Consider the following 27,781-nt stretch of genomic DNA (forward strand, 5'->3'; position numbering starts at 1 on the left):
AAGTCACGTGATAAGATGCGCAGATTGACGTCTCAGACGTGGAGGCAACTGAGATTTGTCCTCCACCACCCGGATTGAGGCGAGTCACTACACCACCACGAAAAATAATAATAATAATAATTAATCGGGCCGGAGTCAATTATTCTGATTTTACCATGGTTACCACACCTTAAGACATCGTTCAGGATTTTATCTCAAGACGTTTTCTGGTTTTCGTCCCTAAAACGCTCTTGTGAGTGGAACTACTTTCTTCTGCCACGGATTCAGCGTCTAGCTTGTATACAGCCCAAGCCTTCGTTGCTAGTTTTCAACTGCTTTTCATCCTAAATTGAAATAAATTTAGGATATTATTGTCATTGTGTGCATTCTTATCCGATGTACTTAACCAATGTCTTTGTTTTAACAAAGCTCTTTGAAATAACTGAAATAATTTGGCGAAGTGATATGGAACCGTTATGCGGTCAAGACCTGGAACTTTTTCATAGCTGTGCGTTTACTTGAAAATAATTGCACACATTAGAACATCCGTCAACCAATCAGAATCAAGCATTCAACAGGCCCGTGGTATAAGCAGCATTAATGGATATCATACTGATATCTCAGAAGTCAAAGTCTGCTGGTTTCAAAGTGTTTTGGATGGTTTCTCTCATCATGTAGTCTATAGGTGTGTGCTACTTTCACAACTGTCTTGTTTGTTTATGGTGTTTGTTCTGCATTAACATGAGAACGAGAAAGAATAAAAAATAAATATTAAATGTTCTTAGGAGTGCCAACACTTCTACATATTGTGGCTATTATTATTTCTGGAGTTTTTACAAAGTGTGTTACTAATTAATTATAAATCAACCCCATCAGTTTTTCATTTCTGCATTTTCATGCTTATAACCGATATGCCGATGATTCGAATTTGGTCGATAATTGGCCAATACATATCGGCAGCCGATACATCGGTGCATCCCTTGATACAACGTTTGTGTGCTGCAATGATATCCGATTATTTAAAACAACATCTGGCGACACCAACAGTTTGGTGGTTCTACTTTATTATGGTACCTTGTTTCAGATCACTGATAATTCATTACACAACTTTGAAATAAATGTAAATAATATCATCATTATCTGTCTCTGCATGTCTTCCATGTTTCAGAGTAACTGCTCTCACTTATAAACCAAACACTGAAACAATAAGCATGTTATTAACACATTAAAAACCTTGTTTTGACCAGAAATAATCATCCCTGATCATTGGTGTTTTTAAACAGTTAATCGATGTCCAGTTGTGCAGATGATTGCTTTTATCGGCTGATACCGACGTTTGGCCGATACATCGGTGGATCTCTAGTAAATGTTGTTGACATGTTTCAAGGCTGCTCAAATTAGTGTTTTCAAGGAAGACTAATCACTGGATTTGTCATGTAAGATATTCAAAAGAGTTGGCAAATCTTTCAAGACACTACAATTAAATGAGATATCCTTGAGCACAGCTGTATTCCACTTTATTTACCTTCTATAAGAACAGTGAGTTGACTCTTCATTAATGAAGTGTATGAATTATAAATGCTGTCTAACAGGTGTGTGTCTGTGTGTGTTAGTATAAAGCTCGTTAGATCTATAATTAACCCACACACACACCTCAACTGACTGTGCGCATCTGTACCCATCTGTCTCTCAGAGAGTTCTGTGATCTGAATCATCTCATATCAACAGGACATCAGCTTTAACCCCTCATTAATGATCTCATGATCTCGTCTCATTTGAACAGCTCAAACCTTCATTTATTTCATCATCTGCTGATCTGTTTAAACTGTCTCTCTCAAGTCTATATGAATGTGTTTTATCTGGGTGTATGTTTGCTTCTGAAAGTCAACACAGCTCATGATGTGTGTAGATGTCTATATGACAATCAATGCATGAACAGCAGCACATTAATTCATATTTTTATGTGGGACTTCATTTGTTGTGATCCACATGGAGTCAAACACTGATTCTAGTGTTCAGTCAGTTCTGGTTCTGATACTGTAGAATCTGTTCAGAACACTCACTTGGATATCAAACACAGGCTGTGATGTTGTGTGTCTTTCAGTGTTTGTATAGAGGACTTAATATCAATATAGCTGACATCTGATATGTGCTGCCACCATCTTTACCAAGCCACAGATAATAGAATAGAACAGAATATGAGAGGTTGTGTGTCACAGTGGTTTTATCTCTGTTTAGGTTGTTGTTTGGCGCATCAAACTTTTACAAAACAGCAACAGTTGCAGGATAAAATCACCAAAGTTCAATAAAATTTCATTTATTAATTGGGCTGGGTTTTGATTCAGATTTCACAGTTTAATACCAATTTACAATCTCTCGATTTGATTTAATTTCCATCCATCCATCTTCAACCGCTTATCTGGGACCGGGTTGCAGTGGCAGCAGACTAATGTCCTTTTCACCGGCCACATCCTCCAGCTCATCCTGGGCGATCCAGAGGTTTTCCCAGGCCAGCCAAGAGATATAATCCCTCCAGAGTGTTCTGGGTCTTCCCCTGGGCCTCCTCCCAGTTGGACATGCCCGAAACACCTCCGCAGGAAGGTGTCCAGGAGGCATCCTAATCAGATGCCCAAACCACATCAACAGGCTCCTTTCAGTGCAGAGGAGCTGTGGTTCTACTCCGAGCCCCTTTCGGATGTCAGAGTTTCGCATCCTATCCCTTAGGGTGAGCCCTGACACCCTACAAAGAAAGCTTATTTCGTCCGTTTGTATTCGCAATCTTATTCTTTCGGTTACTACCCAAAGCTCATGACCATAGGTGAGGGTTGGAATGTACACCGACTGGTAAATTGAGAGCTTTGCCTTGAGGCTCAGCTCCTTCTTCACCACCATGGTCCAGTACAGTGTCCGCATTACTGCAGAAGCTGCCCCGATCCACCTGTCGATCTCATGCGCCAACTTTCCCTTACTCGTGAACAAGATCCCAAGATACTTGAACTCCTCCACTTGGGGCAGCTGCTCTCTCCCTACCTGAAGAGAGCAATCCACCCTTTTCCAGCATTAAACCATGACCTTAGACTTGGAGGTGCTGACCCTCATCCCAACCGATTCACACTCGGCCGCAAACCTCCCAAGTGCACGCTGGAGGTCACAGCATGATGATGCCAACAGGACCACATCATCTTCAAACAGCAGGGATGCAATCCTGAGGCCCCCAAACTGGACACACTCCACACCTCAGCTGCGCCTTGAGATCTTATCCATGAATATCACAAACAGGATCGGTGACAAGGGACAGCCCTGTTGGAGTCCAACGCTCACTTTGAACAAGCTTGACTTAATGCCGAGGATGCGGACACAGCTCTCGCAACGGTTATACAGGGACCGAATGGCACGCACTAGCAGCCCCGGTACCCCATACTCCCACAGCGTCCCCCACAGGACATCCTGGGGGACATGGTCGAATGCCTTTTCCAAGTCCACAAAACACATGTAAACTGGATGAGCAAACTCCCACGGCCACTAAGGTAAAGAGCTGATCCACTGTTCCACGACCGGGACGGAATCCGCATTGTTCCTTCTCAATCTGAGGTTCGACAATCAGCTGGAATCTCCTCTCCAGCACCCTGGCACAAGCTTTCCCAGGTAGGCTGAGGAGTGTAATCCCTCGATAGTTGGAACACACCCTCCGGTTCCCCTTTTTAAAAATGGGAACCACCACACCTGTCTGCCAATCCCTAGGTACCACCCCAGATGTCCACGCAATGCTGAAAAGGCGTGTCAGCCATGACAGCCCAACAACATCCGGGGCCTTCAGCATCCCCTGGCGGATTCTGATTGACGATTCTTAATACCAATTTCAATATCAAAACAAAATACTAATTTGAGTAAATTAGGGGTAAACTACCAATTTTCATAATCAACTAGTGAGTTGGTTGTTTGAACAACTAGTTGACTAGTCTGTGCCAAGGATAATAATGTGTAAGTAGGCTTCGCCGTGGTCATGTGACCCTGATCAGAGATATTTCAGATGGAAATAAAGATGCTTAGTGCAGCATTTCATCATGGTGACTAACAGATATTCAACAAATAAATTAATAACTATTAATAATAACTATAACATCTTAATGCTCAAAACTATCAAAGTGTCGGTTTTGACCCTGGACAGGTAACGAATATGTTATAAATACCGCATAGATTTTGGTACTGGAAGCAAACCTTGTGACTTTGTCAAGACCATCAGAACAAATAATAATTGTTAAAACAATTAGAGACATAACTATTAAAAACAAATGGTTCCTTCTGTTGTCTTAACAGGTTGACCCGTTTGGGAAGAACCAGTTGTGATCTTACACATTCCAACTTTCTGTATGTTTTATAGCTTTAAATAGTTTTTTTATACATCTATGAATCACATTTAAGACCTAAAAATATTTTAAATGATCTAATATTTAGTCCCTAGCCCCATACTGTTCTCTAGCTTCCTCTCAAACGATGTTTGTGCACACAAACACACACAGTGATAGTGTCTACACACATGATTTTATATGATGGGGTACAGTGGGGCTAAAGGCCCCCTAATGGTAAAAGAGCTATTGGATGTTATTTTCTCCTAAAACATTAGATAGTAGAAATATATATTAGGACACTTCCTAAACCCTGTAACACTGTGACAAATAGTTCGACATTAGTGGGAAGGAATGGATTTGTTGGGTCCATTTTGAGTGCTGGAAAAGACAATAGAGATGAATTTGTAAAATAGGCATGAACTGAAATTGTAACTCTAAAATGTACGCTGTTGATTTTCTACAAGCAGAATAAATCAGAAATTGTTGTAGGCCTAATATTGTTGAGATATTATAAAATGCCAAAAGTGATTGATATAAATGTAAATTAAGACATCATTGGCCAATGTTTGAAGTTTTTAAACTTTTTATTTTTAAAACACTCCATTAACATTCAAAATATATCTATTTTTCCCCTATCATTATACACTTTGGGACCACACTACAATTATTTTTGTTAAGGGGGTCTTCAGTGCTGTTGTACACTAATAAATCATTTATGTATTTTTAATGGTTTTCAGTATGGTCAAAAATGACCCGAAGGACAAAAGGAGGGTGCAGTTTCTTTAGACAGTAGGAGTGTTAATGTAACCGGAGTGCTTCAGGCGTCCTCGCTGCTCATTCAAAAGCGCAAAACTGCAAGATAATATTGAGGGTACACAACATCAAACAGTTTAAACCTTTTTTACTGCAACTATTTATTTAAAGGAATAGTTCACCCAAAAATGAAAATTTGCTGATAATTTACTCACCCTCAGGCCATCCAAGATGTATCTGAGTTTCTTTGTTCATCAAAACAGAATTTAAGACTTTTAGGATTTCATTTCAGGCCTCCTCCTCTAAACAATGCAAGTGAATGTCCTCCATTTTTTGACGGTCCAAAATGCATATTTAGGGTGCATCAAAATAATCCACACGACTCGATTGATTATTTTTAGAAACAAAACAATACTTATATACTTTTAACAACAAATGTTCTTCTGTACATCTCTGTGTTGCGCGCTCATGAGAGGGATGATGTAAGCTCATTGGTAAGGTCACGCGTCACGTGGAGGAGGAGTCAGGAAGATATTCCTGTTTATGGTCAAATCCAGATGAAAAATCAGTCTTGGCTTGTCGGCGTCCCGTGACATCAGCATGTGAATACACACAAGAAACACTCTCTGATGCTAACATGAAAGAACACAACATGAACCTCAGATGAGTTTGATCTAATGAGGTTTCATTAATAAAACACCTGTTCTTATGTGTCTGTGTGAATGCTGGTAACGTGTCATGTTCTTCAGATGAGAAACGGCTCTCTTTGTGGTCATGTTCATTGGAGTTCAGAGTGAAATACGATACAGCTGAAGTGAGACACAACAATCACAGGCTTACACACTCTTTCTGTGTCTCTCGCCCATTTCAAATCTCACATTCAGTCCTCACACAGCCATGGAAACCTGTCCCATTCTTCTGTGTGTGTGTTAAATCTTGTGTTTGGATGTAGAATGGGGGCAGGTTGACCTCAGCGTCCTCTCCATGAGATTTGGGTAGTAAATCTTGTAAATATCCCTTCAGACTGACGCCATTGTCCTGGTTTTGTGTTCTGGGCTGCTGCATTTAATCCCACAGGGTTGTGTTTCATTTTATCACTTTGTGTTTTAGTAGAGGATCTGTCTCAGGTTTGTTACAGTTTTACAATCCACACAATACTCTCATGTATAGTAAAGACCTCTGATCACAATCATTTCATATCGATTTAGACTCTCCAATTCCCTGTTAAATTAAGCCGCACTGTGACTGTCACAGCTCTGATTATAAAACTCAATTTCAGGCAGTAATAGTGGCTTGATTGGAGATGTGTGTCACTTTAACTCAATAAAACAAATGAACACATTCAGTACATTACAGGCTTCATTGATGACGTTGATGCTGAACGAGTGAGTGGACAGTTGGCGTTTCGCAAAGACGTTCCAGCGATGAATGATGTTGTTTTAGTGGATATTAGCCGTGTTTGCAGAAAATGCACATTGTTTCTAAAACATGCCACCAGCGTTCTGCGGTGGTCCGAGGCACTGCTTTTATGTTGAGGGGTAATTCTAGCCCCCTCCGTAGGGCACTTGAGGTACACTTGAGAGGGGTCCAAATCTGTGAGCTCTATTCACGCTGGTGAATTTGGTGCCTCAAAGAGCCCACCTCACAAAAACACTTTGAGATCTCTTTTGATGGCAGACTGAGCACAGTTTGAGACTTTAAGATTAAAGATGCAGCGATGTATCTGCAAATTATTGACTAAATTAAAACCATCTGCATATCGGTCTTACGCATGAAATCACAGATGTGAAAACTGATGGTTTATTTACAGTGCTCCCAATTGTGACAACATTTAAAAATCTAGTCACCATTGCCGACAGTCGAGAGCTCTTTGTGTGCGTTCATATGTGGTTTTGTCTGATATCATTTTGAGTTATTGAATTACATCTTTAGATCATGCGCCAGTGTATCTCACGCCACTTTCTTTTGAGACAAACTTGCTGCACACAACAACAAACACAGTGCGAGTCATGATGTCCGATTCACAATCAAATGACTCTTTTGAACCGGTTCTTTTAAACGAATCAGTCAAAAAAAGATTCACGAAATGGGTTTGAGCTCAGGGTAGCTGACTACTGGCTTACTAGAATACTGACATTTATGACATGTGGTCGCTGATGATCTTCTGTAGATTAATTACTGCTCATTTTGTTATATTAAAATGTTCACTTTTAGTGTTTATATTGTCACCTAATACATTGTACATGATTGTAAGAGTGCTTATTTAGTTTCTTCTGCTTATTTCAGAATAAGAGGCTGTATTTTAGGCTTGTTTATAATTAAAAGTCCAGTGTTATATACCAAATCTTGCTTATTGTGGTTATTGTTGATATTTGTTGGTTGCACAATAAACTGTACCTGAGATTTCATTCAGTTTGGACTCTTGTAGCCTCTGTGTCTGGACCGACCCATATATATCTAATATTTATGTATTTATTTATTTTAATTCAGCCTATTAACCAGTTATCATCTGTCTGTCTTTGGCTTTCTGTTCTGAACAACCATCTAAATTGAGCAATTCTGTTATTTGGCAACTAAAAACAGCAATTTATCTCCTAAATATATCATTTTAGCCAATGGCTCGTAGTTATTTTTTTTTAGTCCTGATTTATAATTAATTACAGGAATGTATTGCATTGTGCATAATCTTGTTTTCTGTGTTTAATATAAAGAAATACCAAAATAAATGTGAAAAATCATGTTAAAAATGCACAATATGAATTTGTAATGTAAAATGTGAATTCTATTGTTTAGAACTGTAAAAAGAAGTGCAAAACAACATTTTCTCACATCAATTGTCATGATGTTATATACATTATATACAGTATATATATATATATATATATATATATATATATATGATCTTTTGTGGCCCTCTTACAGTTGTTTCCTGTCATGTGTTTAATGGAAATGATTTATTGCTAGAACAATAAAATAACTTTTGTACGTCTTTGCACATTTTTGAATAATTTGTAATGTCGGTATTGGCCTATAGTTTTTGGTTAAAAACGGTATCATATCAGTAGATATGTTCATATCGGTGCTTCTCTAATGAGAAACTCTAGAGGAGATGCATATGAGATTACTGGAGTCTTGTTCTCAGGAGAAACATCTCATTTAATCTCATTTAATCTCATTTAATCTCATTGCTGTATGAGCAACAGTAGTTTCAGTGTAAATCAGAATGATCTATCCAGTGATTTCCTCCATCCAAATGCAACATGAATATAGTTCATATATAGTATCTTCAGGTCTAATGGTGAGATGTGGCTTTGGTTTGGGACTCATTGTCTAAAGAAACACTTTGAGCTGGATTATGTTTCGGGTTGTGGTCTTTTGTCAAACGCTCCACACGGAGAGATTAGAGAGACACTTTGAAAAGGAGATCGCCCTCTTTTGTCACGAGCTGCGATCATATAAGAGACTTTCTCACATCACTCTTCTTAACGGCTGCAATAACTGCAATAAACACACGAACACAACTGAACTCATCTGTGTGTGTGTGATGAACATTAGAGAACAGAGGTTGATGGGAATGTTTAGCCTGAAGCGTTTCCTGAAATCATCTCTGTGAAACACTCGCTCTGGATTTCAGGAATCAGCGTGAATCTCTGGCACTGCAGAAAATTAATTTCTTTATCAGTATTTTTGTCTTTAATTAAAAATATCTAAACATCCTTTAAACAAGATGAATGTAGCCTACCTGAAGAGTATAATTATATTTTTTTTCTTGTATAATACAGCAGGTTTATACTTAATATAAGATCAAACCATTTGCCAATTGTTTTTAAAGTTAAAGCATCTTAAGGATGTTTAGATATTTTTACAAAAAATATGAAATAAAAAACTGATAAACCCTCAGAGACACTCGTGTTTTTATGAAGCCAGTGATTATAAAAATCTAGATTTTTAAGCATATTTTCTTTAGGGTCATTTGTGTGATTTTAGCAAGCTCTGACATTCAGCAGACAAGTGTTTGTTGTCATACAGTTCCATGTGTAGTTTTTACCATTTTAAATAATAAAAAAATGGGTATTATTTAATTCATTTAAACATGTTGCGATTCTGCCACACGGTTACTTTTGGGCAACATTTTATATTTGGATCCACAATTTTCACAGGTGGATATTTTGCCATTTTTAGTTATAAATAGCATAACTTCAGTAGTTAATATAATAACAAACAAACAAATAAATAAAGATTCTGTAAATGTTTTAGTATTGTGCCGGTGTTCACATGAAAGTAGGAAATGTTTAACCTCCATTGAACCAAAGACAAAAGATTGATTTAATCCTGCTGTGAGGGGTGGAGCTCTGTGTGTGTGTGTGTGTGTGTGTGCGCGTGTGTGTCATTCACACATAGACTGATGCTGGTGACACATGTGGAAGTGACTCTTTCATTTCATTGGATGTTTATTTGTGTGTTACTGGAGCTGCAGTGAAGGTAAAAATGTTTTTGAACGTTTTTGAGGTGATTTAGACGTAAAGGTTAATGAATTTTGTTAGCAGGTGCGCACACACACACACACACACACACACACACACACACACACACACACACACACATACACACATACATACACACACACACACACACACACACACATACACACACACACATACACACACACACACACACACACACACGAGTGTTCAAACGTACACAGATATAATGTGCATGTTATTATTTATTGAACTTCTGTGCATTTATTGAAGTGTTAATGTGTTTTTGTATGAAATATGGAGTGATGTTTCTCGAGGAGACTTTAGGAGAGATGCAGGAGTGATTTTAGAAGAATTGTTTTATTTCGTGATGATCTGTGAGAAGTATTGATCATCTCTGGACTGAAATGAATGTAGAAGTTTCAACAAAACTCTATTTCTACTACTGTTTAACTTCAGTTTTCTGTTGGACACGCTAGCTGCTTGTGTTTGTGTGTGTATGTGTCACAGATCTGTCATATAACTTGAACGTGTGCTGAATTTGTATGAATTTTCATGCTGTTCCAAGCTGGTTAATGTTGGTTTGGTGTTGATCAGCCAGTTTGACCAAGGGATGCTGATTAATGTAGTGTAGTTAAGAAGCCTGATGGGATGCCAGCCGGGACTCCAGACTAACATTTGAGAGTGCTGGCACCGGTTACACCAAGTTCTACAGATGGTGGCACCAGCACCTGGTTAGGTAGCACTAGTGGGGGTCTGGAGCCTATAAAATGAGACATTTATGACAGAAACTAATACAAAAATGTGATATGCGATACACACTCACTGAGCACTTTATTATGAACACTGTGGTCCTAATAAAGTGCTCGACGTGGTCTTCTGCTGTTGTAGCCCATCCGCCTCCAGGTTGGACATGTTGTGCATTCAGAGATGATATTCTTCTCACCACAATTGTACAGAGGGGTTATCTGAGTTACCGTAGACTTTCTGTCAGCTCAAACCAATCTGGTCATTCTCTGCTGACCTCTCTCATCAACAAGAGAACTGAAGATCTCTACTGTTTTCACTCCAACACAACACAGCTCATGTAATATAATATAATGACTGTCAGTGAATCTGTCATGAGTTGATGAAGGTTTTCAGGCATCTGTTTATCTCACATTTGGCACGAGTGCGTAAGCAGATTTTTATCTGGGTTGTGAATGGACTCTGCTGTTCTGCTGTATTCTGGAATCGTCATGAGATGATCTGGAGGATATTTCTGATCAGAATGAGTGTGTGAAGTTCAGATTGTGTAACTGTGTATGCTGGAAGAGTAAACCTCTTTACGGTCTTCAGTGTCCAAATCAAAGCAGCACATCTGATTCCATTTACAATTTAAAACAAGTTTGCAAATTGATAGATATTTTAATTTTTTTATAATATGCATACATATATGCAGACATATAAACTGATTAAAGAAATGTTCCTGCTCTTTACACACAACAGCTATATTTATCTTCTAAACTCAGTACACAGTTTGTTTTATCTGTGAGTACATACTACAGGATCAGATGAGGGTCATATGGTGAGGAGGTGGGGGGGTCTCTGCAGGTGAACAGCCAATCAGATTTAACAGCAGGTGTGAGATCAGCGGTCACATGACAGATGGGCAGAAGTCATCACAGGAACACAATGTGTCTGAATGTGCATCACAGTGACAAAAGCTGTGTTTGCAGTGGCATACTATCATACTACTACCATACTACTCATACTAGAAATTATGTTCTGAATCCCCAGATGACCTGCTATATACATACTGAGTGTGCAGTATACAACAGAGCACACTGTTGAGATGTCAGAAACAGTATTGAAGATTGTATGAATGACTGCAGATCACAAACGATGTTCATGTGATCATTAGTGTGTTGTCACAGATAGAGGTGTAATCATGTGACACCTGTGCAGAACACTGTTTAATCTCAGTACAGTCGATTGATTGGATCTGGGTGTCCTGATTGTGGCTCTGATCTGAATGGCCCCGTTTCTGTGACCTCCATAAACCACAGCGCTGTGTGGATCATTACAGGAGAACATCAGGACCGCTGACACATCGTAAACAGAAAGGTTCCAGTCCGGAGAACCTTTGTAATTCTCTAGTTCTTAAGAAAATCTTCTACATGTTCTGCTGCTTTATCCTCCTGAGACCCCTGAATGACTGCTGTGTGCATTTTCCATTCCTCTTTTTGATTTGTAACTAGTAGCCCATAAGAAACATGCAAAAAAAAAAAAAAAAAAAATGATTATTATTTTTAGACCAAATAGTTTTCCTAAATATATATGTCAACATATGTGGACAGCAGGACTAAGTTGTGAAATTTAAAATTATTCCAAGCTAGTCAGATTTTTTTCATCAGATTGTTTATTATGTGTCCAGGAGTGTTGATTATTCATGTTACAGACATTACATCATAAATTATCATAATTAATTCAGATTCAAAGTAATGTCCAGCATCATCCAATCACTGTCAACCATGTTAAAATAAAATGATACATTATAAATTCTGAATCTATGTACTGATTATCATTGTCACATGTCTGTCAAACATGTTGAGTGATCCAAACATCATCTGCAGCCTGAAACTGAACTTTTGATCAGATTTTAGGAGTGAATGCACTTAACTGCATAGAGAGCTATAGGATGCTCCCTTGCTCCCTATTTAGTGAATGACTTAACCTCCAGTGTGCTGTCTGTCTGCACTGGTCTCAGAACAGTTTGAAATGCACCTTATTTTCATCCTAACTCCATATAAAGCCTCTGAAAGACACATTTATCAGTTTTTGGATGAACACATTAATTCTCAATGTGATAATGTACAGTGAATATATGAATGCATTTATTAATATTAATAAATAGATCCGTATTGTACAGTGAATATATTTGAACTGAAATTGAGCATACAGTTCACGAACATGGTCATTGTGTTTAACAGCGTGCCGTTTCGAGATATATCACTCAAATTTTTAAAATGGCATATTGGATGAAACTAGAGACTCTAATCTTTTGACTCAAACAGGTTTCAGTGTAAAAACATGATTAGGTTTCTTTTTTTCTTTTTTCTTTTTCCCCTTTTCCTCCCAATTTGGAATGCCCAATTCCCAGTGCATTTTTAAGTCCTCGTGGTGGCGTAGTGATTCGCCTCAATCCGGGTGGTGGAGGATGAATCCCAGTTGCCTCCATGTCTGAGACAATCAATCCGCACATCTTATCACGTGACTTGTTGAGCGCGTTACCACGGAGACATAGCGCATGTGGAGGCTTCACGCCATCCACGGCGGCATCCGTGCTCAACTCAGCACACGCCCCACCGAGAATGAACCACATTATAGCGGCCATGAGGAGGTTACCCCATGTGACTCTACCCTCTCTAACAACCGGGCCAATTTGGTTGCTTACGAGACCTGGCTGGAGTCATTCAGCACGCCCTGGGATTCGAACTCGCGAACTAGCGAACTCCAGGGGTGGTAGCCAGTGTCTTTTACCACTGATTTACCCAGGCCCCTCATGATTAGGTTTCTTACCACATGCAGTTTTTTTGGCGTTTCTCCCAAAGACAAACTCCTCTGCGATCGACGGCATGTTTGTTTGTCACATGAATCTGTACGTCGAAAGTTTAACCCTTTACTGACAGCACAGAATCTCCTGAACTGAGATCAGTCGATTTTAATTAAATTAAATTATGAGTTGCATATAGCGAAGCCAGAATACAACATCCACACATGTGGACACAGGGTTGCACGAGATTAAAGAACCCAGAAACCAAAACACCGATCTAAACAACTGATAATGAAATGTGAAGAACTTTATTCATCTATAAAGAACCATATAGCCATCATAATTCTTGAAGTTAAGAACCACTGAAGAATGTTTATTTTGAAGAGTTTTGGTCAAGATTTCAAGAGTGAAACTGATATTGCCACTTTTAGATGTTCTGTTTGTTAGTGTGAGTCAGCGGCTGTGATTAGAAACAGCAGAGAGGAAGTATGAAAGGTTCTTCCTGTAATGAACACACACACATGAACCTGGAGCCAGTGAGAGAGAAAGAGAGCTGTGTGTGAATATAAGAGTGTTGAGAGTTGTGTAGTTGTTGCAGTAATGTTGTGTCCAGTGTTGCTGTGCTGTGATTGTTGACGGGTCAGTGATCTATGTCAGTGTCTATTATCAGTCAAACAGGACTGGACGGGTCACTGGCAAAGACACACACACATTAGAATGGGTCAACTGACTGACCGAATGCGCAACACAAATAAACATCTGATAATCACACACTGACAAACTCAACAATAATCTCTCTTGTGCTTTTTTGGCCTTATTTTGAAGAGTGCCAGATACACGAGTGAAACGTCCTCATAAAAACACTTTAAAACATTGTATTTGTGTTTGGATGAAGCTGATCTGATATATGGAGATGAAGTCATTCAACACAGTATCGTAACATTTGGAAACTTTTTGTTTAAGGAGGATAACGTTGACATTTCATTAAAATAATCACATAAGAGAATTTCGCCCTGTTTTACAATGTAAATGTGAGTTCTTGTGAAGTGGATGTTCATATGAAAACTCACGTCCTTGACTGACCGCTCTGAGAGGGTCATGTGATCTCACATCCACTCAAACAACGACTGAAGGACTTTTAAACACAACAGTCTCTGCAGTAGTCTAAACACTCCACACAAAGTCAACACACACACACACACACACACACACACACACACACACACACACACACACACACACACACACACACACTGTTATTTAGGCAGTCTGATAAATTGCACAATATTTGGACATTTTGACATTGACAGTGCTGACATAAATTGAACAAACACTTTTTTTCTGTTCTTATGACAGAAAGTATTTTATTTCAATTCAAGGAATATTCAGTACAAAATATAGCTGCAAGCAGCAATTGCGGGGCGAAGCACACCAATGTATGGCATGTACGAAAGTGTCACTGGACATCACTGATTATTACTTTAAGAAAAGCAGCATAAAAACATAGGTAGATATGCTTAAATTTAAATAAAATTAATTATAACTTTTGACCAATAGTTGGCGCTGTCACCAAATTTATATGCTGAGATCAGGGTGTGGTCATTATGACACAAACAAAGTTTCATGAAAATACGCTAAAGCGTATTTGAAAAACATCAAATTCGTTGGTGCGCTATTCGAGGAACGTTTCATCTATTGAAAAGCTTCTGATAACTTGTCCCTAGATGATGCACAACAAATTTTGTGCAAATCAGACTTAGTAGGAGGTTGAAAGAGTAGGTTTTCAATTCAATTCAAAATGGCAGACAGGAAGTATGGCTGACCATGGCAAATAGGGTATCACCGTACACAGCATGTTCCAATGAATCTATAGAGAACAGTCACAGAACAATAGGTCAAATTTACGTTATAAGCATTTTTAAACATTTGGTTATAATTTTTGACCACAAGGTGGTGCTGACCCCAAACTTTATAGGTAGCCTCAGAGCATAGTGCTGATGATGCATACAGAGTTTCGTAACCATATGCCAATGCGTTTGTAAAATACAGCATTTTATGACAAAATTCAAAATGGCCAATGCCCAAAATGGCCGACATTGAAAATGTGGGTATTGTTCGACTCGTTGTGCCCCAAGGAATCTATAGAGACCAGTCTCATGATTTTAGGCCAAACTATTCAGATGTTATAAGCAAAAATAGCCATTTTTCATATCTCCTGACCATTAGGTGGCCTGTGCCAAAATGCTGCAGGTACCCTCAAGTTATGATGCCAAGTTTTGTGTCAATACGCCAAAGCGTGGCGAAGATACAGCCTCACGTCCATTTTGGCTTGCTTGCCGTCTAATTCATTAAAGCGCTACTCGAAAATGGTTTGGTCTATCAAAAAGCTTTGGATTACTTTTTGTCCCCAGTGACTCTAGATGATACACGACAAATTTCATGCAGATCGGACATACGGTCTAGGAGGAGTTTGAAAACGTAGGTTTTTCGTAAAATTCGAAATGGTGGAAAATCAGAGCGTTGGAGTTAGAGACCCCAAATTTGGGTCAGTTACAGTTCAGAGTGTCCTCTATCAGTGTGCCATAGTTCATAACTATCCTATGTATGTTTCTTTGGCTGCCATAGACTTCAAGACATAAAAAGAAGAAAAAAACTAACGGATACAATAGGTGCCTATTTAAACTCAGCTGACAGCAATTGTGACAATGTTTATTACCACAAATGTTTTTTTGAAATGTGAAGTTTATATAAGCTTATAACAGCACTTATATTTAATTCTTCTGTTAAAACTCATGTATTATTTGAAAATTGTTGTTTTAGTGTTTACGGTGTTACATCATCATGGCAATGAAGTTGTAAAATTGGCTATAAGTTTCCACAGATGTGGTTAGTAAGTGATTTAATCACACATATAAAATCATGTTAACACACATATTGTTTATGTCTTGTGTCTATACTTTTGAAACAGTGAGTATTTTAATGTTTACAGATTGACCCCATTGACTTCCATTGTAAGTGTCTCACTGGAACACACATTTAAAGATTGTGGTAATCAACATTATGACACAAATACTGTCAACACTTAGTGAACCCAGAATATTCCTTTAATGAACTCACAATCTAATCAAATTTAATCTTCAGAGTTCATTTAAATGAAAACGATGTGTACAAGTACATCTTTATTTGTAGGGGTGGGTGATATACTGGTTAAATCGATCGGTTAAGCAAAACACTGTTGCATGGAAGGGAATGCACGTTCCAATCAGAGTTCGCCCTATAAATAATAGAGGTAGACCGATATATCAGTTTTAAGGATTAATCGGTGCCGATAGTTGGAACTATTGCTTATTGGCACAAATCTATGCCAATAGATTTTTTTTTTTTTTTAATTCCTCATCAATAAACCGCATCTGGTGAAATATTTATATATTCAAAACTCTTCCATCTGGTAAATATATTGGCTATGATGAGATCCATTTGGTATATGACATTACGTATAGAGCATTGTCATGAAGTCTCCGTCATTACAAAATATTAATACAAAAAAGTATCAATACAAAATGACAAAATCCCTGTGTTTCAGGCTTGTTTACAGTGAAAACTCTCACTCTATGCATCACATTTTTCTGGTTATAGTAAGGAAAGACTAATTTTATTATCATTCTAGAAATCGATTTTTAGAAACGATCTGCCGATTAATCGGCTATCAGCCTTTTCCACCACCTTATCGGCATCAGCAAAATCCACTATCGGTCGACGTCTAATTAATAATCATTAAATTCTAAACAATATGTCATGTTACTTTTGCATTATTTACCTCAAACATGGAGAGAGAAGTGATCACACTGAGTAAATTACATCAGGAATTATTAAATAACACCTTTATCAACCATACATTTATATCTATAGTTACCAAGAAGCGTTCCAGTATCTCATGGAGGCCAAAACAAGAATCAAAGAAACACTTATACGTATGCGTGGATTAAAAAAACAGAGTTGAGTAGATAAAATGTTATTTTTAATAATTTATTGATAAAGTTGTTTCAGGTCTTCCATTACTTTCATAAAAGGAAGTCTTCACATTTTTTTTCCAGTGTAAATTATGATACTGTATATATCATTATCGACCAAAAATGTCAATATTTGCACCCCTAATGATATGGAAACGATGTTTTAAAACATTGAATTTAATACCATTTTAGAGTGTGCTTGTGATAAAGTGAAATGAAGTATTCTAGATGAAATCTTTTAATTGCATTTGGTGTGTGTGTGTGTATGTGTGTGTGTGTGTGTGTGTGTGTGTGTGTGTGCGTGTGTGTGTGTGTGAAAACGCCCCTCACCCGCTGCGGGCAACAGAGAGCATCATTTGATTTTCTCACACTTTAAATGAGGTTTTCTTTGTGAGGTCTGGAGGGTCGTGGCTTTTGTGAGCGCTGAAGGGGAAATGATTTCTATTCACCTGCAGTGTCTCAATGAGCTGAAAAGATGTTCAGAGTCCAGAGAATATTCTGCATCTCTTCTGAACATTTTCTAGTTCTGCGAACAGCTTGACTGCTTTGATATGTGATAAACACTCCAGTTGAGTTTACACAGTGTGTTTCTGTGTGTGTGAGTCTTGCAGTAGTTTTGCTGTAGATTCAATTCTTACACATAATTTCACAAGTTCATGTCCGTCACACACAATGACTGCGGTCTGTCTGTGTGTTTTGTTCATATGTTGAGGGGTGTGTAAGGGTTTATAAAGCAGCTTCCATACACGGTTACATGTACACAGGAGAACTCTGCGTCTCAATGGGGCGTCTTTATTCCTCTGTGATTGTATTTCCTGTGCTATTCTCAGGATTGTGGAGTGGGAGTGGAGCGGCCCACCTCACAGGAACTCTTTGAGTCGAGCAGGTGTTCTCAAGAGCTCTTTCACAAGAGGAGGGAAACTTATTGAAAAGGCATCTTGTGTCCTGCACACAAACTACTGAAGATACAGAACTGCATTCAATCTGCTATTTTCACACAGTTACTGTGCCTACAGAAGTCAGAAGGGTTATTGCTCATAGGAAGAGTTTGTGATTTGAACAAACCCCTAAATTGGGCCACTTCTTGCCATTCATTTCAATGTTAAAAGTGTCCCAGTTTACATGAATTCACCCTAACCTGCAGAGGTGTGTTTGTCACCTGGTTTTACTTATGTTATATAAGTGTGCGTGTGTGTGTGTGTGTGTGTGTGTGTGTGTGTGTGTGTGTGTGTGAGCGGACAGACTGACGGTTCATTTGTTGTGATGGATAAAACAGCTGATATGAAATGAGACATGTACTGCACTTTACTGTTTGTTTAATGCAGTTTACAGAAACATCATCATGTGTGCAAACAAACATCAGACTGACTGTATAGATGACTAGATTTTGATTCAAGTTAAATTTGATTTATGTAAGTATATTTGTTTAAGTGATGATATAAGTGATACAACAACATTTGTGTGACGATACACAACCAAAATTACATTTCTAATACAATTGCTACATTTAGAGAGACGATCTTTATAGAGTTTGGAAACCTTGCTGTGCTGTGGTGCAAATTTAACTGAATGGAAGTTTACGTTTATTCACACTCTTAGTATCAGACACATAGTAAAGTTCCTCATTATCAGCAGTGAAAAGTTCATGCTACTCACTTTAAAACATTATTGGGTCATTCAGTGTAACTCAAACAGAAGTCACCCGCTTAAAATTTAGATTTTGATAATTGTTGTGTTGTTTTACATATTATGTTATAAACATAAATGATGATGAAAGACAAAATATTAAATGCCATGGATCAACAGTGACTGAGTAATCTATTACTTTGTAGAGGGGGTTCAAAATGGCAATTTTTGCCAATGATTTTGGAGCAAAACTAAAAATCACCTTATAAAGGTGTCCGTGTCATGATTTAATTTTTACACAGAGATAGGTAGATCTGTTACTAAAATCAGTCGACTTCAGCACCTCTTGTTGCATTTTTGATATGTACATAATAGCTAGTAAGCACCCAGATGTGTCACTTATTTTATGGTGTTTTTTTGGACACTTGAAAATCAAGGTTTTGATATTTTACTGTTTTTATGAGAATGAATAAAGGTACATTTCTATTTTCAACATTATTTGTACTTCAGACCTTTGTTTTGTTGGACAAGAAAAACTAGCTTCATACCATGTGACCAACATCTGGTTTTCCACCATTGAAAATGGCTATAATTTTTCGCATGGAGCCACATTGAGAGCCCTGTATCTCTGGGATATAACCATATAGGGTCTTACAAATGAAGATACAAACAGTAATGTTTGTTGTGAATCAGAATCTAAAAGGATATTAAGATATCTTTAATACTTCTAGAGTTATAGACACTCAAACTTTGGAAAATGAACACAAAAAAAGAGCTTTTTCCCATATTTGGGCTCACACCATTGGCGTATAATACAACAAGAGGTGCTGAAGTCAACTGATTTTAGTAATAGATCTACTTATCTCTGTGTACAAATAAAATCATGACACTGACACCTTTATAAGGTGATTTTTTTCACCTGTAGTTTTGCTCCAAAATCATAGGCGAAAATGGTCATTTTGACCCCCTTCTACAAATGAATGGATTACTCAGTAAATATTGATCCTTGGCAGTTCATATTTTGTCTTTCATCATTATTTATGTTTATATTTCTTGATAAGATGTATTAACAAAATTTAAAATGTAAAACTTCAGTCTGGGACGTTTCTGAAATTTGGTTGATTTGACATGAAAAGAACTCTATTATCCCTGAAAGATCACGTCACCAAAGTGTCTACAGCAGAAATACATACAACCTGTAAGAGTATTAATGATATACAGTATCTCTATTCAAAACATTCTTCTTCATGTGGTCTGTCATTTCATTCATCTGTTGTAGTATAAATGTACTGACGAGTGTCAGAGAAAGTTCCAGTGGAATGAGAATCACTCACAACAATAGAAGTGAAAGCGCTTGTTGAGTGAATGGTCAGCACATCGTAAAGCTGGTTGGGAGAGAGTCTATTGATCAGAGATGTTTCTAGAACACCAGAGAGCTGAATGAGAAGAGCTCAACTCACTGATACCAGCACAGTCTTTGTATGACCTCTCCACATTAACATGACAATAACAGCCATTACTAGGTTAACTTTACCCATTAGAACCCATGACAGAGCTTTGTATGGCGATAGTCCGTTTAAATACGGCAATTTAGCTGGCATGAAAAAGCCAACCTACTGATCTACTATATAAACGTATTATTGTTCTTCTGAGACAACATTTCCAAGAGTAACTCCTCCTAGAGCTTTCAAGCTACAGCCACTCGGGACAGACCTTCAGACTGGTCTGACTATATATTTTCTAACTGATTGGACTTACATGCTAAAACATGCTAAAAACACCTAGCTACTTGCTAAAACTTGGTAGAAAGACCTAGCTACATGCTAGCAACATCCTAAAACATGCTAGCAAAATGCTAAACATGATTGCAATGCCTAGCTAAGTGTTAAAACATGCTAGCAACATGCTTAAGCATGCCAGCAATGCCAAGCAAAGTGTTAAAACGTTAAAAACATGTTAGCAACATTAAACCACATGCTAAAACTTGCTAGTGTAATGTGAGCAGCTGGTACGTGATAGCTGTGTGTTATGTGTAAACCTCACTCCCCTGGCCTCAAGAGGCACACTAGCGACTGACGCTAAGTGTTGTAGCCTTTAACCTCCTCATTAGCGGGCCCACCTCCCATGCCGGAGATGCCGGTTCGAATCCCGCCTTGAGTGGGATGAGTATGACCAGTTATAGTGGTGCCGTGACCCAGATGGGAGTGAGGTTTAGGGGTGTGAGTGTAATGTGAGCCAACTGGTATGTGATAGCTGTGTGTTATGTGTAAACCTCACTTCCCAGGCCTCAAGAGGCGCACTAGCGACTGACGCTAGGGGCTGTAGCCTTTAGCCTCTTAGAGCACCCGCCTCCCATGCCAGAGACGCCGGTTCGAATCCCGCCTTGAGTGGGATGAGTATGACCAGTTATAGTGGTGCCGTGACCCAGATGGGAGTGAGGTTTAGGGGTGTGAGTGTAATGTGAGCCAGCTGGTATGTGATAGCTGTGTGTTATGTGTAAACCTCACTTCCCTGGCCTCAAGAGGCGCACTAGTGACTGATGCTAGGGGCTGTAGCCTTTAGCCTCTTAGAGCGCCTGCCTCCCATGCCGGCTGATCCCATGAGGTTGAGCAGGACCGTTTACACTAGCAACATGCTAGCAATGCCTAGTTACATGTTAAAACATGCTAGCAACATGCTAGCAGTGCCTAGTTCCATGCTATAACATGCTAGCAACATGCTAGCAGTGCTTAGCTACATGCAAAAACATGTTAGCAACATGCTAGCAATGCCTAGTTCCATGCTATAACATGCTAGCAACATGCTAGCAGTGCTTAGCTAAATGCAAAAACATGTTAGCAACATGCTAGCAATGCCTAGTTCTATGCTATAACATGCTAGCAACGCCTAGCTACACACTACAACATGTTAGCTTTAAACCTTTCAGTCTGTCTTTCTGACTGAAGGGCTTGTAAAACCTTCACGCTTTTAAAACTTGAATTTACAGGCCAGGCTTTTTCAAGACAACCTCAAAGTTTGTCTGCAAACAAAGTTTTCTCTTATAATGCCCATTAATCCATTTCTGAAATATTTTCCTCTGTTAATTCACATTAATATGGTTTTGGATGTTTTTTGAAAGTTAAGAACACAAAAAGACTCTTGTGTTGTTCTGCAGCGATTTATTGAAATATCCAAGCCTTACATCTTAAGCCTTAACTCTAGCAAAGTTCGTTGTACTAGTTTTATGTTTATAATAAATGTTTGCTTGTACTATTTTAGTTTGTGTGATTCTTCCTGGGAGGCATTGTGCTGATTTCTAAATGTGACAGGAGAATGAATCAGGACGGATGCGTTTCGCTCTTTTCCTTTTTGCTTATTGAAAAGGTCAACACTATGTAGGAAATGGATTTCTGAAAGAGGTACATCGTCATGGATACGGCAGTGTGATGGAAGTGTCACATCTGTGCCGTCTAATGATTTATCACCACAGCTTATGCATGACATGTTTCATGGAAACGTTTCATACTTGTGCTGTTTCAGAGAGGAAATACAACACAGACACTAATAATGATGAATCAAAGCATGTGTGGTTGTGTTCTGTTGTGATAAACACGTGTTACACATGAACATGCATCTGTGTTTGCATGCAGTCTTCAAACTTGATAACAGATTTTGGCCTCAGTTATGTACATATGCAAATGACGCCCCTCCCCCTCATTATCATCAGCATATAAAGGGGTTGTATCTGATGAGAACTGTGCACTCTCATTGTTGTGATTGTGTTTTTCAGTCTAACAGAACTACATCTCATTTTGATGACTTTTAAACTGATTTGAGACCTGTAATCCTCGTTTGATGTGATAGTGTTGAGGTCAGGTGGCACACAGGCTTGAATATTTCTGTTGTGAGAGTCTGATCAGGGGTTTATGGCCTTTACAAACCCCCACTTTGACTTTCAGCTGACTTCCAGTGTTACAAGATTTTATAATAACTTTAATTAAGAACATTAGCATTATTAGATTATATAATGCATAACAGATCATTAGTTTGAAATGAGTAAATCGTGTAGAAATGCTCAGTTTTATGTCTTTTAATTGGTTGAACTTTCAGCTTTTGAGTTTTGTCATTCATTTAAAGTCTTGCTGTGAGAATTCAGTGATGTGCGGTGAGACTAAAGTGATTTGTTCAGCGTATTATGTGAGTTATCTTGTGTAGATTGATGTAGCAGTGTCATTGAGCAGCGGCGCGGCGCACGGGTTCGTCCTGCATGCTAACAGCTTCACTCCTTTAACACGCTGCCAAACATTAGCATCTCTGAGGACGTCAATCTGACAGAAGGAATTTCTGTGGATTTTGTTGTGTTATGAGTGTGAGAAAAGACAGAGAATGTTAATGGATTCAGTGCTAGTGGAGTTCACCAGAGAATGAATCATTCAGAGACACGTTGTGTAAACATTTGTTTTAGATTGTGGAGGTAAACAACATAAATGAGCAGAAAGACACAAAAGCAAGTGCTCTTGAGTCAGAACTTCTGAGGGAAAAGGGCAAGAAACAAATAATGAATTACACACTCCTTTAGACAGTGCTTCTTTACAGAAAGAAAAGTTTACACAGAAACAAAGAAGTTTTCACAACCCAATGTATTACATAACTTTCTTATGTAACATTTTACACAAATTGTAGCATTATGAATTAGGGCTGCAACTAACGATTATTTTGATAATTGACTAATCTAACGATTATTAGAACGATTATTCAACTATTTGGGCAATTATTGCAATGATTAATCATTAGCTCTTAACCGACTATTCAGCTTGTGCCTCGAGTTAAGAGGTTGTATTAAATATGTGCTTATTCGAGGTCTGGGTAACTGTGAGTAAAGACGCTGACTATCACCTCTGGAGTCGCGAATTCGAATCCAGGGCATGCTGAGTGACTCCAGCCAGGTTACAGTGTCCTGTAAGCCAATTTTCGAGCCATACATTCCCTCTGTAATTTATACACGTACATGTGCCTGTTTTATAATGATAGTTTGAGATATACGATTAAAGAGACTTTCATGCTTTGTTCTAGAACATAAATGACACACAGTCAGACCACAAAAGTTTTTTTAAATGCATGTTGGCATCACAATGCTAATAAAGGACTACAACTTCCAGGGCGTGCTGAGTGACTCCAGCCAGGTCTCCTAAGCAACCAAATTGGCCTGGTTGCTAGGGAGGGTAGAGTCACATGGGGTAACCTCCTCGTGGTCACTATAATGTGGTTCTCGCTCTCGGTGGGGCGTGTGGCGAGTTGTGCGTTGATGTCGCGGAGAATAGCGTGAAGCCTTTTCTGTAGGCTTTTTCACATTGGTTACCCCATGTGACTCTGCCCTCCCTAGCAACCAGGCCAATTTGGTTGCTTAGGAGACCTGGTTGGAGTCACTCAGCACACCCTGGGATTCGAACTAGTGAACTCCAGGGGTGATAGTCAGCGTTAATACTTGCTGAGATACCCATGCCTCCTTGATGATTTTTGTTAATACAGTAAAAAATTCACTGCAAAAAATCCTGTTGTTATTGAGTTTGTTTACATGCATGTTCTAACGCAGATTATGCTTAATAAGCCAACAACGCATGTGGTCATGTAAATGCAATAAACAGCGTCCTTTATTGGTGTAAGGTGAAAAACGACGTAAGAATAAACTGGTCGACACGGGTAGATTTTTGCGCATTACGCAGATTTCACGTGGCATGTAAACACCTTTACCGGTGTTCTTACCTGCTTATCCAATGCGCGCATATGTTGAGTGCATGTCTCTTCACAGTTTGATGTCAAAAGCAGAGAATAACGCAATTATCTCAAATCTCATGTAAACATGGTTTTCTTGCTTTGTCAGATTTTTTAAATAAGCTGATTTTTGGGAGTTATCAGCATATTGTTCTGCATGTTAACACACTTGTTGAGTGTTTGCATCTTGTTTTCCCTTTAAAAATATCAAAAAATCTTTCATACAAGATACATTTACCTGAGAAGCAAAATATAAGATATTTAGACTTATATCTTGAATATAAGTGCATTTGTTTATACTTCTGCCAGTGCAGTAAAGATTATATAAGATCATCAACATTCCCTGCAGTATAACCTGAGTTAATGTACCTTGTTTTAAAGGAGTTTTAGATATTTATACAGGAAAACAAGCCAAAAACATATTTTGTTGCAGTGTATAATGGGTTAAGACAGCCCTCTTTCACCTTTTCGTTCACTTAAATTTCCATCCATCTTTAACTCACAAAAAACATCCCCTCTCTTCATAATATAGCTGCATATCGCCAGTTTCTTTACGATAAGATACACACATATATTATGATTCAATATGTTGTGAGCCAGCGAGTGTGCATCAGCCGAGTGCAGTTTCAATCTCTCCCCCTTAGATCAAGTCACTTCACGTGACTCATCGAAGCGGCGCTGACCGCACACAGAAATGACCGTTTCAGAGTTTATACTTAATTACATGACCTGCTTTCTTATTATTTGAACTTTATTAAAGGATGCATTATAGATATAATGGCAGCGTGTTTCATTTAAAGACGCTCTGACGTGCAAGTTTTGCTTTAGTGAAATGCCTGCTCCGCTTTATTTCATGATGACACTGCTTCTGTATTTACTAATTTTGTATATTGTAAAATTCTCTCATATTTTGCGATCTACAGTACATCACCTTAAGCTGTTTGAGAAGTTTGGAGTGTGTCTGGACTGTGAGATGTGTTTTCTTCCTCACACACTCGAACTGAAGTGTTCCTCTCACGCATCATCATTAGAGTTTAATGTGATCTCATGTTACGTTAAGTGAGATCAAACGAATATTTTTTGTTGACAATTTTTATTTGTTGTCAATAATGTTGACTATTCATTTCAACCCTATTATGAATCCTTCATTAAATCATTCTTATATACTGTCTATGGAAGCAAAGTATTTTTCGCAATTTAAAATATCGCCTTACTTTTTACGTTGCATAAATTGTTGCATTTTGAATTGTTCGTCAAAACATTCGTGCATAAATTGGTACAATATACAAATCATGCAAGAATGGTTTTACGGAAAATGTACATAAATCCGTTCTGCTCGTGTTTCATACCGTGGGGAAAAATGTTGCATAATGGATGTAAATACTGTATGGTTAAACATGTTCAAATGTGTTGGAGTTGAGAATGCATTATTAAATATTTTACAAATGAACACTTTGTTTTGAATTCATGTTGACTTTAAATAGATTTTATTGCTTTTGACTCTGGTCATCTCGGCTGATCTCTGGTGATTTGCTGTTAAACTAGCAGTCGTTTCGATCCCTAAAGTAAACAACTACAAACCCGCATCAAATAACATGCATTGTTGCATTAACAAGTGAACTGTGCTGTTTATACAATGCATGCGGCTGGGGGCATTCCACAAACTGCAACGCCTCAATTCATATGTTAAACAGAGCAATTATTTACATACCGCCTCTGCAATTATAAAATCTAATGAGGGGCTTATGGGAAACGTATGCTCGGAGCTCTTGATGGAGTGCTAACTTCAGACAGTTCAAATTCTGGTATGAAATGCAGATATTACAGTGTTTACATGTTTAAAAATTAGACAGCAGATTGACTTACAGATCCGTGTGTTTTACACACAGATGAAAGATTCCTGAGATTTAAGCCCATTTTCTACAGTTTTTGATAGCAAGTGCAGGTGTGTGCTTCAGTCGTGCTCTTCAGAGATCATCTGTACCTGCCGCTGCTAACGGTTAGTGCTAAATTACCAATCGCTACTAAATATATAATGTCACAGAGGGCACAGAGGGCACAGAGGGCACAGGAGCACCCCGTGGGGTTGTGATGTCATCACCCCAGCACACATATATTACACTGCAGGATATTAAAACACACACACACACACACACACACACACACACACACACACACTGTATGGCTGTAGATGTGACAGTGAGTAATTAGTGGCTAATTAGAGAGTGTTAGTGGAGCAAATAAAGGACTGTGGTGGACAGTGAACGTGTTTATTTCTGCTGTCTTACATAGAGAGTGTTTTAAAGTGAATCTTCAGTGACCTCTCTCAATAGACCTGCAGTATATATCAGATCTGACACACATCTCTCCCTCTCTCTGTCAGTGTTGGATGAGTTTGTGTCTGATCGGGGTTGAAGGTGGGACTAAACTCACTCCAGAGGAGACTCATGATGGACAGGTGGAGTGACGGCTGTTTGGCAGTGCTGGTGATATTTCTGGGTCACGTGATCAGCGCACTGGAGGTCCCTCTTGACCGTATGTATCACACTCACACATTAACTATGTAAACAAACAATGTAACATAGATTTCTATTGTTTTATATATAGATAATTATAACGAGAGGTCTGCACAGGCATTAAGAAACACAAACCTGGCTCGTACCTGAGACCGTGTGACCTGACCCGACTGGTACCATCATTTTTAAGAATTGTTTATAATTTCTTCCCCAAACAAGTCAGTTTTTTGCAGTAGGCTGTAGTTTATTGAAGCATCATAGGCAACAGTATAGTAACATACACAGTATTAACGCGGCGCCACGGCCCCTCATCACATCAAAGCAGAAGAGATAAACATTAGTTTATCAAGCACTGAATCTAGAACACTCTGGAGTCATGTGTAACAGTGTAACAGTCATCATTAAGTCCTCTTGGACAACCTAACCTCCATCAGAATGTCAAATCGAACCTTGTGCTAAAAACAAGCTAGATGCGGCTCAAAGAATGAAACACAACGCAGGTGTCTTGTTATGTTTTTTAACTTGACTCTGAAGAAATGTCTAAAAAAGTGTGGCAGTCCTGTGTGAGATGATTTTTTTATAATTGTTTGGTGTAAACAGCTCCTAACTCATCTGTTCATGCCTGTCTGTGAGCACATGCACAAAACAAGTTCCAATATACTGTATATACACAACATTTTGACTTTATTACATTAAAATTAGGGCTGTCACAATTATGACATTTGGCTGACGATTAATTGTCAAATAAATAATTGTGATTATGATGATTAATTGTCTGTTT

At 38.4% G+C, this 27,781-nt stretch overlaps 1 protein-coding gene across 2 annotated transcripts in view; it reads left to right on the forward strand.

Moving 5' to 3' along the window:
* The window catches only part of LOC127436228 (neuronal cell adhesion molecule-like), a 111,129-nt gene that overhangs the window by 37,069 nt on the left and 46,279 nt on the right, over window positions 1-27,781 (forward strand). Inside the window, exons 1-2 of one of the 2 annotated variants that reach the window (XM_051690259.1) lie at window positions 26,374-26,483; window positions 26,868-27,019. In XM_051690259.1, the coding sequence (XP_051546219.1) occupies window positions 26,932-27,019 (88 nt within the window). In that variant the 5' untranslated portion in view covers window positions 26,374-26,483; window positions 26,868-26,931. Of the gene's footprint in view, window positions 1-26,373; window positions 26,484-26,867; window positions 27,020-27,781 lie in introns of those variants that run through there. The other variant, XM_051690258.1, reaches the window with a different exon arrangement.

This window comes from Myxocyprinus asiaticus, chromosome 46 (genome assembly GCF_019703515.2).
Source record: "Myxocyprinus asiaticus isolate MX2 ecotype Aquarium Trade chromosome 46, UBuf_Myxa_2, whole genome shotgun sequence".
NCBI lineage: Eukaryota > Metazoa > Chordata > Actinopteri > Cypriniformes > Catostomidae > Myxocyprinus > Myxocyprinus asiaticus.